The sequence below is a fragment of the Lissotriton helveticus genome, chromosome 6 (assembly GCF_964261635.1).
Source record: "Lissotriton helveticus chromosome 6, aLisHel1.1, whole genome shotgun sequence".
Taxonomy (NCBI): domain Eukaryota; kingdom Metazoa; phylum Chordata; class Amphibia; order Caudata; family Salamandridae; genus Lissotriton; species Lissotriton helveticus.
The window spans coordinates 311,724,296-311,743,570 of NC_136067.1; the positions used below are offsets into that span (position 1 = coordinate 311,724,296).

Here is a 19,275-nt window from a genome sequence, read left to right on the forward strand (position 1 = left end):
TATATATATATATATATATATATATATATATATATATATATATATATATATATATATATATATATATACATATAGATTATATATATATATATATATATATATATACATATATATATATATAGTTGTATAAATATTGTTATTGTATCTTTGTAAATATTGGCTGAATAAGTAACGCGATGACTGTTGCCCCTAGTTACATTTGCGATGTATTCCGGTATATCTACTGTCATTGTATGACAGTGTTCTTCTTCTTCACTGGCTCTTGCGTGTTGTTTCAACTTGGCGCTAGCTGTTGCTGTTTATTGATGTGAGATTTTCTTTATTGCTGAGAACTGAAGTTAGTTAATGCTATTAATAGAGTCTTGTCCTTCCTTTGTCCGTCAGTGAAATAGCGGTGGATGGATAATTGTACGTTGTTTGCATATTGTAGCATTTTTTTCACGGCCTTCTCTTCTGCATGAATGGAATCCTTTTCTTGCAAAGAATGCTAACGTTACTTTGTTCTTCTTACCTCAGCCAGGGCCGGCTCTAGGGGGCATGTGCAAGCTGTGCAACTGCACAGGGGCACCAAACTTCAGGGGCCACCGCACCAATAGATATCCTTAATTTAATAATACTCTAAGGATGGATACATATTTGCGTTGCGGCCCCTGGCATGGATTTGTTGCCTCCGGCTCTGTTCCACTGTAGCAGTGTGATTTGCAATGATGTCTATGTTTCACATCACTCAATGTTTTTATCTTTGTTTATTATTTTAATTTTTACATGAACCACAGAACCCAGGGGCAAGCAGAATACAGGGACCGAGTCGGCGGGTGAACCACCAGTTACACAGAGCTCCTCTACTGAGGATCCTGCTGCTGTCCCCAGTAAGTCCAACAGTGCTTGTTTTTTCCTCTGTAATGTGTCTGCAGTGCTTTGTCAATTGACAGCAACCAAGTAGGCATCCAGAATGATGTTTGTCTAGTATTTTTGTAAACGTTAGTATACCACTACTAGTCTTGTGGGTATTCTTCTATCTCCTATGGAGTTATATACATATTACACAACTATGTAACTATGCACACGAAAATTGGATGTTGTTGGTACTGATAGGCAGGTTGGACCTTACTTACACCTCAGTCACAGAACTCTGAGGAACGCACAATTCACTGAACGTCAGCCTATATGGCCTGAGTCATTGGTCTATTGTTCAAATCACACTCCTGAACCCCAATACCAAGATGCCGAATGCTTTTAGGACACAAACCGTTGCCTAAGAAACCCCCTTTTGCTCACTCACTCGTGTGAGTCTCTAAGACAACAGACACTGAAAATAAACTTCAGAGTCAAAGTGGTCATTCAAAAGCTTTATTTTGTTAGAAGTAAGTAAGTAACATCAATGTTTTTAAGTGCTTCCGTCCAATACGTTGAAGGGCCCACCAGAAAAAATCCAGAGTTAAAACAGGCATAATAAAGTAATCAACATTTGTACAGCTACTAGTGCACAATAGGGAAATGTGGCAACTATCGGAGACCTCTCACCAACGTATACTGGTCAGATATTCCTCTTTTTTTGTAAGCTATGGAAATGTCCGCTTCGTAGAAGGCAATCTTCTCACCTGCCGAAAAATAATGACAAAAGTGGTGCACGTTAGACAGTATTAAATACATTTATGCCAGTTTTATGCAGCCATGCTAAAAAGAAGTTGTAACCTGTAAGCAAACTCTATCCCACAATCCACATAGAAAACTTAAATACGGGCCCTTTTACTTTCCCACCTCTTCAGGTGTATGCATTGAACAATGATGTGTTGCCCCAGAGCGTCTTCTCGTACTGCGCAACAAGCTGCGAGTTAACACATGCGCAAAACTGGATACATTGATGTACAAAGGTTACATAGTTCACTTCCAATTTCCAAGGACTAGAGTAGCAGGACAGATGAGATGAGCTTGGGTACCATACCATAACAATGAATGCTAATAATATGTGTAGTGACTCTGCTGTACTATGCAATGTGGACTCATACTGATTACGTACGTTGGACTTAACTGTTTTGAAGAACTCCATTCTTGGTGAACAAGTACAAAGGGGGCTGTGCATCCATCTAAAAAGGCGTACTTATTTTTATAGGTGCAGAACCTTTACCATCGACCAGTGCCGACGGGGACAGCGGCGCAGCTTCAGCGCTTCCGGCGGGGACAGGAGGAACAGAGGCACCTACACCAGCAGCAGTGGGGGGGGAGCCAACAGCGGCGGGCGATGGTAAGTTACATTCAATAGTGATCTGCATTACTTGGTGGGAGGGGAAAACTTTCTCACTGTACTCTACTGGAAAATATATGATGTTACCTTTACTTGTCATTAGCATGCTAAGCATTACCACTACAGTAATGCAAGTGCCTGATAGCAGTCGGATGCATGGGTTGTTGTTAAAGCATGTAAAGGGGAAAACACAGCTGCCAGCGTGGTTGGGAGACACACCCAATACCGGTGGTTAGTGGATTGTCTCAGCAGCAGCGGTGTTTTGGGCAAACCCAAAGGCAAGGGAAGGAGGGGACGACTGGGTGCATGGGTCGTTGCTGGTGAAACACAAACCAAATAAGGTTTGTTGCGCGGTATAAAGTATTATAGTCTTTACTAGACATGTGCTACTAGCTGCCCCCTGTTAATTAATGTTACTTTGAGAGTGTTCCCGCCTTCCCGGAACAAAAGGAGATATGTAAAAGACAGGTGTTCGTTCTAATGTGTGTGACCGTTGAAGTACACCCATGCTAATAGGGCAGGCATAAAGCCGTGACAAAAAGTCCGAAAAATTAATAGAGGCTGTAGAATGTTCAAGATAGACGCAACACAATTTCTGGTACTCAGCTTGCTTGCTAGTGCTACTGTGCCGCCCACTATGTGTTGAATCAATGTTGTGTTCTTGATTTGCGGGGAGTTTGGATTAACAATTCTGTTTCTTTCTTTATAGTTACTCCTTCCCAAAAACCAACCAGGAAGGAGTTGGCAGTCCGGGCCCGGCAGCGGAAACTGCAGGCAATTGTAGAGGCCTACCGCCGGCTGGTGGATCAGGCCGAGGAGGAGGAGGAGGAGGCGGCGGCAGCAGCTGCTGCCTCTTCCAATGCCCCGGGCCCCAAGCCTGCAGGACTACGTCGCCGTGGTCAGGCAGCCGCCCGCCGCCGCATTGTTACATCTTCGGCGGCCCCCCCACAACAACAACAACAACAACATGCATGCAAGTGTAGGTGCCGTGATTTCAAAGCAAAGATTCTCCGCCGGGTAGCGAAGTTGGAGGAGGAGCGGAAGAAGCAGGAGGACGGTCTAGAGGAGCGTGTCAAGATACTGGTGGACAAACACCTGAAAGCCCGCCGGCTTTGAAATGGACCCTGTTTTTTGCCCCTTTTTTAATCCTTTTGTTGGTGGGTGGGATGTGGGAGTTGGGGTGTACATTTGGGTTGAAATTTGGTTGGGGTTAGGGGAGGGTAGGGACAGCTCTGGGTCAGGGGGTTACATTTGTTATATATTTTATTTTTCTATTATCATTATTAAAATATAAAAATAAAACAAAGATATTATTTTCACAAGAAAACATTTGAAGTTCATTTGTGTTTGTTGGGGGGGTGGAGGGGGGACTGTTTCACCAAATAATGTACGTTGTGCAACATGAACATGCACTACGAACGATAAATTAAGTACTGACTGCACCTGTAGTAGTAGGGTCACAAGTGCATAAATAATTTATATTATTAAATAACATGGGAAAATTGCCCATCACGTGAGTCTGAAGTTACTACTAGTATACTTTAATTCCATGCACATTTGCTCAGAGTCGGCTAAACAATCCTATGCAATGCATTGCATCATTCCTTTAACATACCTGTCCTAGTTGTCAGGGAAGAGGAGCTCGTCCTCAAACTCTGTGCGTTCAGACAGAAGTAGGTCATGTAACCCAGTAGTGAGGACGTCTTCTTCACACTCGCTTTCTTCATCCGGCGGTGATTCACGTACTTGATAGTCTGGTGGTATGAAGCGTTGATTCATTTTTATCATTGTCAGCCGCTCCACGCTTTTGGGGGAGAGACTAGTCCTTTTCGATGTGACAATGGCACCAGCAGCACTGAAAACCCGCTCAGAGGAGACACTGGCTACAGGACAAGCCAGATACTTTATCGCCAGCCTGCTCAGCACTGGCCACTGTCTCCTTCTTTCATACCAATAGACCAATGGGCTTTGCTCCATGAACACCTCTGTTGTGTCATCCAGATAGGCCTGAACCATCCGCTCAATGTTCATTGGTGCTCGGCTTTGCTGGTCCTCTTTTCCCTTTGCAACAGCAACGGACTTACCCATCCCTTTCTGTAGAAAAAAAGCAGTTATGCTTTTGGTTGGGTCTGCTGAATCAGATCGTGTAGGTGCTGCTTTTGGTACTGTTGGTGCCTGCTGGAAAGCAGACGCACTGCTCTCACGCTGTGAAGAACTTGCGTCAGGAGTACTTGGACTGGCCTGGGCTGGCAGTGGCAGGCCTTTAAGTAACAGCCGTTCAGTTTCTAACTCATTAGCTTCCGCAGCTATGGAAGTTTTGTACTTGTCAACATCCTCATCTGAAAATGGAATTACTTCGTTACTGCTGACAAATAATTTGTACCGTGGATCCAAGATTGTTGCAGTTATGTAATGTTCACCTGACACAATATTGTTGAGCCTTACATTTTCACACAAGCGGTTGACTAAGCCCTTGGCTAAGGTATATGCATCAACTTTTTGTTCGTCACCTTCGTATGTTTCACAGACCTCCTTCACCTGTTGCTCAAGCATGTACAACAATGGGATGGCTTGGCCCATAGTACAGTCCTCCCTGCTAACTGCACGTGTGAAGACCTCAAAGGGTTGTAGCATCTCTGTGATGCATTTAATGAGGTCCCACTGCCACATCTCAATGGTCAGGGCTTTAAGATTAACAGTAGGATCCCCTAATCTTCTTGACATGACATAAGCATTCAGTGGGATGTACTGCTCAAAGAGACGCTCAAGCATGAAATAAGTTGAGTTCCAACGTGTTGGGACCTCCTGTATCAGTGCTTTGACTGGCAACCTATGCTCTTGCTGAATGACCCGTAGCAGCTTCCGTCCTTTGAAAGAATGGTTAAAGTGCGTGCATATTCTTCTGCAGATGGCCATTATGTTGCTGACTTTGGCTTCATTTTTCAGAAAGTCTTGCACGACTAAGTTTATGCAGTGTGCCAAACAGGGTACCCTGAAATAATGTCCTTCTCTCATTGCCTTCACTACATTACTGCCATTGTCGGTGGAAACAAAACCAATCTTAAGGCCTCTTGGTTTCAGCCATTCAAAGACCTTGTCATTAAAGTCAGACAAAATGTTTTCAGCAGTATGACTTTTGTCCATACCAAACATGGCTATAGTTGCATGTCTGCGCGTATCATTAAAAATTCCAGCAACGTCACGGAGGCCTGAAGTTAACTTGTCTTTAACACCTGCAAAAGAGATCCAGTGTGCGGTGATGCACATGAAATCTGTAGCATCGCAACTGCTCCACATGTCTGTTGTCAGGTGGATACAATGGACAACACTCTGTTGTAAGGCTTTCCCAATCAATTCCAGCACATCGTGGTGTAGTGCTGGAACAGCCACTCGGGCAAAATAGTAGCGACTGGGAACGTTCCATTTTGGGCAGAGGGTTGCCACTAATTCCAGAAATCCAACAGCCTCAACAAATGAAAATGGGAGAAGGTCCAGTGCTAACATTTTCGCAAGTTTGGCATTGTATAAACGTGCTACTGGGTGGTTCCGCTCGTACTTTCCCTCCTGCCTTAACATGCTAGGAATGGTAAGCTGCTTTGCATGTCTTTGAGTTGTGCTAGACGGACCACCTTGCATCGCAGACTTTGCACTCCTTGGTGTTTCCAGCTGACTCTGGTGCCACTGAGAAGTTGCAGATGCGGAGGATGTGGTCTTTACCACTCCAGTGCTGGCGACAGGGGTCGATTGTGTACCACTCCTAGATAGAAGGTCATCGTCTCCCTCTTCTTCTACCTCCTGATCAACCATGAGTGGACCTTGTACCACTGTATCCCCACCAACACGAGTGCTAACATTTTTTAAGCTTGCAAGGTGGTTCTCCCACCTGATCACGTGTGTTTTTTTCAAATGGGTCGTTTGGCCTCCAGTCCCATAGTTTGTACCAAGCTTACCACGACTAACATTGGCATGACAAATGGTGCATACAGCAATGTTCTCCTGAACTGGGTGAACCGTAAAGAAGTCCCACACTGGGGAGGTAAACTTTTGTCTCCTGCCATAGGAAGAGGAGGACCCACTGCCAATGCCGGATGGACTGGAGGATTGTGGAATTTCACTATGGGACAGCTCAGTCCTAGTACTGCCACTACCTCCTTCTGTTGAAGTGGCGCTTCTGCTGGATGTCGGATGCTGCCGGGCCTTCGCTGTTGAAAAAATTGGAGCTGGTGTTACTGTGGGTGTTGAGTGTGTAGGAGTTATGCGTGGTACCTGCTCATCAGTCATTGCAGCATTTCTGGATAGGGTGAAAATGTTTGTCTCTACATCCTCTGCACCAGGAATAACGCTTGTGATGATGACAGTGTCAGACCCGTCTTTATCACCAGCAGTATCCTGCTCACCTACATCGACCTCCATAAGTTCAAGCCTGCCTGGAAACTTCCTTTTTCCTAGCATGGTCTTCTTGGGATGTCTCTCCTTTGAATGCGCAGATAGTTGTGGCTGCCAATCCGTATCAAGGTCATCGGAAGGGATGCTTTGCGAAGAACTCGATGCACTAACCCTCCTTTCCCTTGGTGAATTCAAAGGAAATAGATCACCTACAGAAGTGGCTTCCTCTTCTTCTTGCTCGGAAGGAGGCTCTACTTCCTGAACTGCCCCGACTTCGGGAGGAACAACTACTACTATTTGGTGCGGAGATGGTGGTTGTTGTTCTTGAGGAAGTACTATTGCGGGCTGGGGTTTTTCAACAACAACTGTTGCGGGCGGTGGTTGTGGTTGTTCAACAACTGTTGCGGGAAGTGGTTGTGGTTGTGGGTGAACAACTCCTATTGCGGGCGGTGGTTGTGGTTGTTGAACATCTACTGCTGGCGGTGGTTGTTGAGCACTTCCATCTTGCGTGGATTGTGTACTACTTTGAGACAGCGATAAGTTTAGTTCTGGCTCAGTATCACTGCTCGCAAGCAGAAGGCTGGCTACCTCTTCGACCCTCATCATGTGCTTGGCCCTGGGATGCTGGCTTGCCCCCACTAATGCAGATGTGCTGGTCCCAGCTTGCACCCCAGACCCCGCTGCTGCAGGCGTACCTTTTGGGGTGCCAAAAAAGGTTTTGGGGTCCATACCAGACTTAAGTGACACTTCCTTCTGCTGTTCCTTCTTCGCAGCAACTTTCTTTGTGGTGGAGGACCTGGTAGTTTTCTTAGGGCCCATCTTCTTCTGATGTCAGTCAGCTCACAGCAGCACAAATTGCAGAGATGTCTGGTCAGATGAGTCACACACCACACGTGGCGTACAACTGAAGGACGTCCGTCTGGCGGTAGAACGAGCGATGGATGAAAAAACAACCAGCACCTCCTCAGTCTTTTTTGTGCACCTACAAGTAAAGAAGGCAGAAGAACATCAGTCAAACAAGCAGTAAGGCAACATGAACAATTGAAAGACACACAGGTCAATGTATAAAAGACAAAACAGAAGACTAATAATACCAGTCCAGCAGCACCACAGCTCAAAGGCCACATGAAGTCCAGAAAGAACCAATAAAGTCAAGCAGGCCTATAGATACCAATATGGACAGAAAAACGAGGATGCCTGCTGCACATGACAGGTTAATGTGCAAGGAATAAATAGCCCATGGCTAAGACAGAGGTTGTAAACATAACACCGCAAAAACACATACAAAGAAACCCCTGCCCAGGCTCCCAAAACAACAACCAAATGACAAATTCTGTTTTTTTGGGTGCACAAGAAAGACCTGCAACATTTTTGAGAAACTTTTATGCAACTCGGGACATATTGTCCGCGAGAATGCTAAATCGGCATGTTCGGCAGCGCGAACGGAATAAAAAGTCGTGTTCGCGTTCCCGAGCAAGTACATTGAGTGCGCGAACACGACAAAAAATGTAAGTTCACGTGCTCACATGGTGCGAAGTTACCAAAACTACCCAAGCTGTATTCCTAGGGTTACCTAATGGCAGAAATTGACAGAGTATTTAAAGTTTAAACACACCCAAAACCAGAAATACCCCACACATAAAAATAAGATTTTCTATATCAATCCAAGCCATCCATGATTTTCACATTAAGGGTACACCACAAAAACAGTTGATTAACTTTCATGACCCTATGAGTAGTACCTATGGCCTACTGCCAGAGTAGGCCACAAGGTTGGAGGCCTATGCCTATGGCAAAAGCACAAAGGAAGGACACACAAAATGGCCGCCGACATAGGGCCTGGCCACCAACAACAACATGGCAAAATCACAAAGGATGTATACACAAAATGGCCTCCACCACATGGCCTGGCCACCAACAACAACATGGCAAAATATATCACAAAGGAAGCATACACAAAATGGCCGCCACCACATGGCCTGGCCACCAACAACAACATGGCAAAATCACAAAGGATGTATATACAAAATGGCCTCCACCACATGGCCTGGCCACCAACAACAACATGGCAAAATATATCACAAAGGAAGCATACACAAAATGGCCGCCACCACATGGCCTGGCCACCAACAACAACATGGCAAAATCACAAAGGATGTATATACAAAATGGCCTCCACCACATGGCCTGGCCACCAACAACAACATGGCAAAATAAATCACAAAGGAAGCATACACAAAAAGATCACCACCATAGGGCCTGGCCACCAACAACAACATGGACAACTTTACAAAATGGCCTCCACCACATGGCCTGGCCACCAACAACAACATGGCAAAATAAATCACAAAGGAAGCATACACAAAATGGCCGCCACCACATGGCCTGGCCACCAACAACAACATGACAAGAAAGAGAAGACAGACAATAATGCCTATGGCAAAGGGACAATGCTTTGCTTCAGAAAATGGACACACCACACCACCGCCCAAATTGGTCACCCCACCCCAAAAAAAAAAAAAAAATAACAGAGGAGAGAAAATGGAAGTGGTCCATGCTCCAAAAAGAGAAAACTACTACCAAAATGAGAACATAACATAAATGAGGAATTTTTAGGTGCACAAGAAAGACCTGCAACATTTTTGAGAAACTTTTATGCAACTCGGGACATATTGTCCGCGAGAATGCTAAATCGGCATGTTCGGCAGCGCCAACGGAATAAAAAGTCGTGTTCGCGTTCCCGAGCAAGTACATTGAGTGCGCGAACAAGACAAAAAATGTAAGTTCACGTGCTCACATGGTGCGAAGTTACCAAAACTACCCAAGCTGTATTCCTAGGGTTACCTAATGGCAGAAATTGACAGAGTATTTAAAGTTTAAACACACCCAAAACCAGAAATACCCCACACATAAAAATAAGATTTTCTATATCAATCCAAGCCATCCATGATTTTCACATTAAGGGTACACCACAAAAACAGTTGATTAACTTTCATGACCCTATGAGTAGTACCTATGGCCTACTGCCAGAGTAGGCCACAAGGTTGGAGGCCTATGGCAAGAGCAAAGTGGCTGGAAACATTAAATGGCCGCCAACACATGGCCAGGCCAACCACAGAAAGTTAATACAATGAACTCATGCATGCCTACACACTAACTACATGGGGTACTAGGGTCAGATATTGGCTTAAAAATTAGAAACATTTTAAATTCCACAAAATGCAATGTTAGAAAAAAATTACAATTTGGGACCTCATGAAAGTACAGGCCTCCATCAATAATTTCATTCCAGGATTGAATACTGTTGTTAAAAAAAAAATCAAATCAAACAAGCACAAGTCTACATCACTCATACATTACACAAACTTACTTGAAAAAGAGAATTCCAATTCAAAAAGTCCTCATTAAATCCAAGGTAAATCAGTAATGCAGCCAACACAGACAGAAAGTGATCCTTCCAGCTCAAAATCCAAAGGAAAGTGAGCACCACATGGACAAAGCACTGGGAGGAGCCTGGTGGACAGGAACAGGAAGTTGTAAACTCAAGAGCCCTTCCTCCTTACTCTGCAAAACAAGAGTAGAAACAAAAAGAGGGGTCCTTCCCCCCTAAAAATAAAGCCAAAGGTACAACTTTAAGGTTTTTTGCTTTTTTTTCCTAACCAAAATGGTAATTTATTATGGTTTTAACATGCTCGCGAGTTATTCTGTGCAAGAATGCAGTTTCTGCGTGTTCGGCAACTCGATCTTACCAAAAAGCATCCTCGCGCATCCTTATGACGCTATCTCGCATCAAAATGACGTTATCGCGTTCGCACAGTCGCACGGGACTGTGCGAGAGTGTTTCCAAACATGGTGGCACAAGCGACCAGGAAAAAACGAACGCAGAACGAAGGTAAGCCATTGCCGCGCACGCGATAATGTTATTCAGCGCGCGAGAACTACGCTACGCACCGGATCGCGGAGTTATCGACAGCTACGCGTTCTCCGCGGAACGCGGAGCTGCCGAAACTCCGCAAGCTCCGCGAACGGAGCGTAGTTCTTCGCCCAGGGTTAATAAATATGCCCTAGCAAGCTCCTGGTGGTTTGGAGCAGTTCGACTATCTACTTGCCCGACGCATCTAACTGCAGCAAGTGCCGAAGGAAGCCGACCCTCCAGCAGCCGAGAAATCTAGCTCCAGTGTTTCCAAGCTACCCTTGCGGGTTGTTGGGAAATCGAGTCCTGAGACAGAGAGATACCAGACCTCATTCATTCTAAACCAAGGTACGGAGCTGATTAGATCCTAAGAGAAATCTTGGATAGATTCTTGGCAAAAAGAATACTAAGCTTATGCTACACCTCACTTACTTCTTCCCTTGTACTAGACCCAGGTTAGGTACATCGGGGTAGGCGTATTTTAGAAACACCAGTTGAGTACTTTTAGTCTTTATTTATTCATGTATGTATTCTATGTATTTTATTGCTTAGAAACCATACCATGCTTTTACAGTATTATTTTATAATACTGTTCTTGCTCTATGCATTATACTTTGCAGCCAGTATTACGATTGTAGCAGTTAATTTCTTCTGCATGAGAAAGAAGACTGTTCAATAAATACATTTTACTGAGAACGCCCGTCTCTCTATTTCTCTGCACCTCTAGTGAAACAAAGCATGCACGATTGACTGAGTAAAATATCTATCTATTGTTTTCTTAACTCTGAAGATACGTTTTATCTTGGGGAAACAAAGTTGTCATGTTTATGCGGTTGTCAGAAACTAATCCCTTGTTGTTCATTCAAGAAAGTTTCTAGTGACCTCTGAGCTAGCTGGCACTCACAATTAAGTTTAATATATTCGATAGAGACCTAGTCGACATAAGTCCTACGTCACATGTATAGGATATTTTATTCCAATACGCAGAACCTATTGGGAATATGGGAACTACACTACATCATAAAGATACAACAATAAAGAACTGTGCTACTAAGAACTAAGTGTCTGTTCCAACTTCCAGCGGGGGTAGGTCAGGGCAGGGGCACCATTACCAGGAGCGGGATGGGAAAGGGGGAGAAGGGGAGAATGGAAAGACGGGGAAGGGGGAAGAGGAGCGAGAAAGAAGGAAAAAAGGTGGGGAAGGGGAGTGAGGGATGAGGGAAGGAGGAAAAGAAAAGGGGGGAGGGAGGGAAAGCAGGCTGCGATTTCAGTATCACATTAGTCATCAGTGACATCTACATTTTGTGTTTTGAAATGTTATAAAAGTTGAGCGCATTCTAAAGATATTGGTTTCTTCCTTAACCCTCTTTATTGTTCAGGGTACAATGCCTCCCTCTCAGCAGTGGCCCATTCTATAACGTCCTCCCTCCACTTCCCTTTGCGTGGTGCCCTGTTTGATTTCTATTGTTGTGTGATAAATCTCTTGACCAGCATTAAGATGAGACTCAGAAAGAGGTGCAACAGTTTTGCCTTCCTGAGAAGAGGAACGAGCTCTAGGAGGCAGGCTTCAGGTGTGTTCCAAGAGGAATGCTCAGAGAGGTATGTGAGGCCTTGTAGAACCTCAGTCCAAAATTCCACAAGGGAGGGGCAGGTCTAAAACATGTGGATAAAATATGCCTCCAGGTTACGACACCTAGGACACTCCAATGAGGAATTGGGGAACATATTATGTATTGCCAGAGGTGTGAGATAGGCCCTATGCAATACAAACAGTTATATTGTTTTAAGTCGGGCATTTCGGGAGACACGCCTGGGATATTCAAGGACCTGTATCAACTCCCTGTCAGTAGGTTCCCTGGACACCTCCGCCTTCAATCTTTGACGAAGAGTCAACAAGGAAACTACCAGATGGGGCCGTAGACCTCAATACAACCACCTAATCAGATGACTACCATGTCCCATAATGTACAGTGTCTGCAACAATCCGAAGGTCCGGGGCTCTTTCTGGCCCAGTAACCAGTATCTACGCACATATTGTGTGACCTCAGCATGTGTTAAGAACAGTGTGGGAGGAGCCAAATGGGTCTGTACAAATTCTTCATGAGGCATTAAATTTCTATCCAGAAATGTGTCCCCAACAGTGTACGCACCGGACACCACCCAGCCGCGCACTCTAGCGGCAGACAATACTCCTCGTAACGTGGGTAAACCGCACAGGGGTACATTTGGGGCATATGTCACTGGTGTGTTAGCATATTTCATTGCCAGTTTCCAATAGTGGAGTGCAATATGTAAACGAAATGGAGGGTCTTTCACCTTAGTCGCTCCAGGGCATAATAAGGAATGTAATGTCCCAGCCTTAAGAGTTCGGGCAAATATTCTATCTCAAATAAATTATGGCCACCCAACCAATAAGCCGACCATTGTAATTGGCCTACTATAGAATAGGCTTTAACATCTAGTGCTCCCACACCATCTTCAATACTGGTTAACTGCATTTTGGCAAGAGACAATCTGTGATGGCCATGCCCCCAAAGTAATGATGTAAAAACCGTATCTAGTAGTGCTCTATAGATCCAGGCAGGAAGAACCATGGGGAGATTCAGAAATTGATACAGTAGTCTAGGGAACATAACCATCTTAGAGATGGCTATACGACCCGCAGTAGTTCAATGCAAGGTATTCCAAAATGCTACTTGGGCTTTTGAGGTCATTAAGTGCCCGGACAATATTGCCATCTACGGTGTCCGAAGTAGTTCTGTAACTGTAAATCCCTAAATATTTAAGAGTAATGGGTTCCACCTTAAACTGCATTATCCGAAATTGAAACGTGGGGAGTGTGTATGTTTCATAAAAGGAAAAAGCTACTGATTTGGAACCAAAAAGGCTTAATCCCGATATCTCCCCAAATTGTTCAAACAGCAAGGTGATAGGCGCCATATGTATATGCAAATCTGCAAAATAAGGCAACATGTTATCCGCATACGCGGAAACAGAATGATGTAGCCGACCCACCAGGATGCCATACGGTGCCATCGTGCAGCATAGCTGTTGTGCCAGGGGTTCTAGAGCAAGCACAAACAGCAAGGGCGACAACGGGCAACCTTGCTGAGTACCCCGAAACACATTATATGCTGAAGAGATATTGGTGCCGGTCTTGGCCCTTGCTGTAGGTTTAGTGTAAAGTATTGTCACCCATTTAATAAATGTTGGGTGAATCCCATACTTAACCAATGTAGCCAGCATATACGACCAACTTAAAGAGTCAAATGCCTGACGTATGTCTAAGGAGAGGCAACCCACATGGAGGGAACTGGTTTGGGCAGAATGCAAGAGGGCATAGAGGCGACGTATGTTCAAGGAGGTGCTGCATTTAGATATAAAGCTGCATTGGTCTGTGTGGATCAGAGTGAAGAGTAAGGGAAGCAGTCTCGATGCTTGGAGCTTACTAAGAATTTTGTACTCCATATTAAGGATCGATAGGGGCCTATATGCTGTGAGATCTGTTGGAGACTTATTAGGTTTCAACAAAGAGGTCACTATTGCCTCCCTAGTCGTAGGGGGCAAGCTACCCTCTGCCAGGGCAGTAGTGTACAGTTGGAGAAGTTTAGAAACTATGGGTGCTGTAAAGATGGAATAAAATTCAGTGGGGAGCCCATCAGAGCCTGGGGTCTTGTTGCGAGCAATTCCTCGTATAGCACCACAGATTTCGGGAGCAGTCAGGGGTCCGCCAAGTCCTCAGCCTTAGCTGCTGTGATAGTGGGAAGTACTAGCGACTCCAAGAATGTAGTGGTTGCGACCGTTGTGTCATGAGGGGGGGCAGCGTCAAAAGTTGCACAATAATCATGGAACATTTTATTAATGTCCACCTGTGTGGTGAACAATTCGTGGTGGTTATTACGTATAGCCAGAATAGGTGTAGGGGAAGGCTGCGGTCTAATCAACCTGATCAGTAGTGTGCCTGACCTGTCCGAATCTGCATGAGTGTGCAGTGTGTATGCACACAAGTCTAGCCCTCTCAAGTGTTCTAACAGCTTGGCATATCTAATCCTGGCTTCCTGGAGGTCCAGTTCTTTCCTGTCATCAGTTTGAGCAGCTATTTCTAGCGCTTGTAACAAACACTCCTGGTCTGTAAGATCTCGTATGGCTTCTCACTGAATCCCTATCAGTGTCCCCATAGAGACCCCTCTGATTATCGTTTTGAACGCTTCCCATTCAACAAGCCTAGACGTCGCCATAACCTCGATGTCCGTAAAGTAGGTATCAATGGTAGCAGCCAATTTATCCCGGTAAATCGGGTCTTCCAGTTGTAAAGGTTGTAGGTGCCATGTGGGAATCGGCGTGGGGGTTCGACCCCAGTTAAGTACCAACTCCAAGGGGTTATGGTCTGAGATGGTTTTACCCAAATATGAGGTGTGCACTATCACAGAGAACAGGTCTGGGGAGCAAAGGAAATTATCCAGATGTGTGTGCAAGGAGTGTGGGTAGGAATTGAATGAGTATTCATGCATACCTACATGTTGCATCCTCCACACGTACAACAGTCCCCACTCCTTCGTCCAATTAGCCAAGTTGGCCGCTTGTACAGTGGTGGCCACGTTGGATAAGGAGATGAGTGATCGGTCAAGGCGTGCATCAAACACGGCATTAAAATCCCCTCCCAATATCCATGGATATTGTGCCCAGTCGGATAGGGCCTGTGAAAGGGGAGAAAGGAAAGCATCTTAGTCAGTATTAGGCGTGTAGATCAACCCCAAGTCTAACCGTGTACCATCCAGTGTCCCCTGTAAGAGTACATACCTCCTCTGATTGTCAATACTGCTGTCTGTCAGGGAAAAAAGGGCTCCCGCTCACAGCCAAATCGCCACACCTCGGGAGAAGGTAGGGTATACAGTAGCACACAATTGTTCCCTCCATCATCTCTGCACCTTATTAAGTTCGGAAGAGATCAAGTGTGTTTCTTGGAGATATACTATCTGTGCCCAGGGACGGTGTAATTGGGTAACTATCCTATGCCGCTTCTGTATCAAACCTGTCAGGATCTGGGCACCCTTCGCGCCTACCTAGTATGGGAACTACATTTCCCATGAGCCTTCATACCAGGAAGGTACTTAGTGACTGCACGCGCAGACGCGGATGCGCGTAATTCTGTGGATTCTCGGTTTTCGGTTCGGGAGGTCCAGTGGAACGGGTCTCGATTCTCTCTCTTTTGGCAGCTTCCCGCCCTGATTGTTCGGAGGCTTCCTAAGACATCGGGGCAGCGGTGGTGAGTGACAACGAGTTGCTCTTGCTTTTCTGACAACGGAACGTGGTGTGTCGGCTGACCACACGTTACCGTTGCGACGTCAGGTCTCCTGAGTTCGTGGGTCTCCGAAGTGTTCCAGCGCGGCTGCGCTATTGACAAGTACTGTACGCCGTGTGCCAGCTGGCCATGCGTCAATGCAGTGATCAAAAGCTATAAATTCTAGTGTTGCGGAACATTGTGGTTCAAACTACATGTCACCGTGACATCTACCTCTTCCTTCGTTTATGCGGAGCGCAGTGTGTTTCTTGCCACGCGCTGCAGTAAATGATTAATCATTCAGCGTTTTGTAGCGGAGTACGGTGTGTTGGCTGACCACTTACTGCCGTGAACCTTGGTTGTGTTTCGTTACTTTATACAGCGGAGTTTTGTGGCGGCTGCTACATTCTGCCGTTTGTATAGACAGCTCTTTGGATTACACTTTCTTCCTTATCTACTGTCTGGTTATGGCTTTATAATATTCCAGATGCTTTGGAACCTTGTTTCTCCCTGATATCAAGTTGGAGTACTTTGCTTTTACTGATTTCCAAGAAGTTGTTGGGAATCAGTAGGCTCTCATTTAGGAGTGCTGTAGACCCAATCCTTGTTTGCTTTGCTACCCTGCTGGGTAATTATTGACTCTGTGTTTCAGGTGTGTTATGAGCCAAACAGGTCACTCCTTCTTAGCGAGAATTGATGAGAGTAGTCATGTTATTGCCATGCAGTGTTTAACCCTATGTTTTGTTCTTATATCATTTCAGAGCCTTTGTCCCAGCAGTCCCCTCCCCGTTCCTGACTTCCCTCGCCTAATGGTTCCAATTGCCTGTGTAATAAGATCAGGGAGCTGGTAACGTTAGGAGGTGGACCCCCTTTAGCAACGACCGGATCCTGTGGAACGTAATCTTGACAAAACCCATCCCCAGTATATTCCAGGAGATGACAGTACATGACTTTGCTACGGGCATATCATCCAAACATATGTCCCATCCACCCCCCACTACCCCACAGGCACCCACACCACACACCCTCAGAAACATCAGGAAACAGATCAGTAGCGTAAATAACAGAACAAAAACACAATACATGGTCAAACGACTAAACTTCAGTTGACCAAACTGTGTGCGAGCAAGACACATAATACACTGAATAACAAGAAGGCTTCTCATCTGTGGGGTAGGCTGCTTACTTTAGGAACGTAAGTATCAGCTATGAAAAGTGGAGTAACCCAGGACAGGCCGGGCCACAGGACCATAATATCTGAGCTTACCCTGCAGCCTTCTGTGAAGCTGCCTATGTTTGGATCATGATATAATAAATGAGACGGCATGCAATGTAGAAATAAGCGTTCCCACTCGGGGGGATGGACTAGTACCAGAGAACCTGAAAAAATAATACCTCAAAATACAACACATTCACATTACTTATTCAGCTAAGGGATCGTTGCTAAGCTGTGTGGACACAGACGGAAATAACGTCATATTGCCCCCAGAGTCTGAGTCCAATGAGACCTCCACTGATGGCAAAGAAACAGGCATGTTGGTTGTGAATAATCTTGAATTTGGCAGGGAATAAAAGGGAAAACGTCAATCCTGCAGCGCTGACTCGGGCCTTGACCTCAATGAATGAGTAACGTAGGTGTTAGACTGTTAGTGTATAATCCGGGAAGGTAGAGATTTTTGTATTGTCAAAATGGATGGGACCAGTGTCCCAGACCGTTTGTAATATGTGATCGTGATCCCTATAGTTTAGGATTCTGGGGGTGGGTTAACGCCAGGGATGGGTTTACACATCAGCACTCGGTGAGCCCGTTCCACCCTGAAATGTGCTGACAGGCTGGTGGGGGCTACACTGGTCTTCAACCACTCCTCAACAAAGGTTGCGGGATGTTGCCCTTCTGCGCTTTCAGGAAACCCAATAATGCGAAGATTATTGCGTCGGGCCCTACCTTCAGCATCATCAGCCCGGGCTTGCATCGCCTCAGCCTGTTGCTGCAACTATTTTATGTGCACGTCGTGTTTCTTCACCTGTGGTTGTAGCGTTGTACGTGAGTGGTCAAAGTCTTTCACCTTATCCGCAAGTTTCTTCTGATCGTCTTTAAGCAAATTCAGTTCAGTGGATATAGTGCCTATTTGTTGCACTATAGCCGAGCGTGATTCCCGGATTTCCTGGAGTATCCTATCCAGCTTGTCAACAGGCGGCAGAGGTGTGGTTCCATCATCAGTTTGATGGGATTGTCTTGAGGAGGTCTCTGAGGGTGGCAAGCCATCCCGACCAGCGTCTGTCATCGTCTTTGTCCAATTCCTGCCCATTGATGTTCACAATCCAGCCCAGCCGTAACGAATGGTAATAGCTCTATGGAATCCGCAAGGCAATGCCTACGGATTCAAGCACGACCCAACAAGGATTGGTGCTATAGGTATACAGGCAGTACTATGTGTGCATCTGAATACCAATGGGGAAGGCAAAAAAGAAAAATGGAACCATAGATCACTCCAGTGGTGCACCACTGCAAGTAGTTAAGGCTCTCACCGCCATCAAGCCACAGGCCACATAAAAAGGCAATAAGAGATGAAAAAGGGAAGAAGGAAGGCTCGATGGAGTCTGTCCCACCTCTCAGCTTCACAGGCCCCCAGCTTCAAAAATATGTGAAAGCGGTGTGGGCCCCACTGCACCATATAAGTAGAACCCCGATCACCAAAGTTGCAGGCAGGGAAAGGGGGCCCCACGGATTACCCCATTGTCTGTTTGCAGCGCACCACCAACCACCAGGGAAAGAAGAAAAGGACCGGCTCCTCCATCATAAACCAAGCCAGCTCGCCCTCCCAAGGTCCGCGCCAAGACATCCGGTGTGTCCGGCAGCACTTAACACCTCTTCCAGTGCGAGCTAGCAGGACCTCCTGGTCAGGTAGGCACGGCAGCAATTAAGAGGGGGGAGCCCGCACCAATAATGCATCCACCAGTCTATGAAGCCAGCGGGAGGTATTCATCTTCTCCCACATCACCATAGATCTCTGGCCGAGGGAGAGGCTTGGCAGACGCATTCACTGCATCATAGTCCTGGAAATTGCCGATCTTCTGAAAAAAAAGACAGTGGTCGCACAGTCACCGGATGGATGGGGGTATCATCAGTCCCAGAAGGGCCTCCACAGCTCTCCTCCAGTTACCTCTGAACAGTCGTCAAGGTGTTGGAAGCAGGCCAGAAGTTGGGGTCTCGCGTGGTGAAGCACACCGCCATGCCCAGCCTCACCAAAGGCTGCGGGAGTAGGACAGGCCAATGCTTTTCAGGCCTGTTCTATGAAGTACCAGGTCGGCTCAGCCGGGTCCGCTCTTGAATGCCAGACGACCCCCAACAGCGCAGTATGGCCCAGAAAAAGGCCCCAGGCACAGTACCCTATAGGAAGCCGCCACCAATGCGTTACTCCACTGGGCGCCAGTAGTCCTGGGCCTGGG

The 19,275-nt window shown here is 46.0% G+C and overlaps 1 protein-coding gene across 1 annotated transcript; it reads right to left on the reverse strand.

The window, feature by feature from the left end:
- Positions 1 to 1,336: 1,336 nt before the first annotated feature.
- Positions 1,337 to 18,110, reverse strand: LOC144762284 (zinc finger BED domain-containing protein 6-like). Its single transcript, XM_078647421.1, has 4 exons — positions 17,850 to 18,110; positions 15,058 to 15,241; positions 3,861 to 7,029; positions 1,337 to 1,601 (listed from the first exon to the last, which is right to left on the reverse strand). Exons 1-3 carry the CDS (start codon positions 18,108 to 18,110, stop codon positions 3,866 to 3,868), a joined length of 3,609 nt encoding a protein of 1,202 aa, XP_078503547.1. The 3' UTR covers positions 1,337 to 1,601; positions 3,861 to 3,865.
- Between the last annotated feature and the right edge of the window lie 1,165 nt (positions 18,111 to 19,275).

Excerpts from the sequence above, each read along its gene's own strand:
- LOC144762284 (XM_078647421.1), bottom strand. The coding sequence starts at position 18,110 with ATGACAGACGCTGGTCGGGATGGCTTGCCACCCTCAGAGACCTCCTCA. Across the intron at positions 15,242-17,849 it reads GTACAACGCTACAACCACAG|GCCCTATCCGACTGGGCACA; the intron begins GTGAAGAAACAC and ends CCCCTTTCACAG. Across the intron at positions 7,030-15,057 it reads GTGGAGGATGCAACATGTAG|TTGTTGAACAACCACAACCA; the intron begins GTATGCATGAAT and ends TTCCCGCAACAG.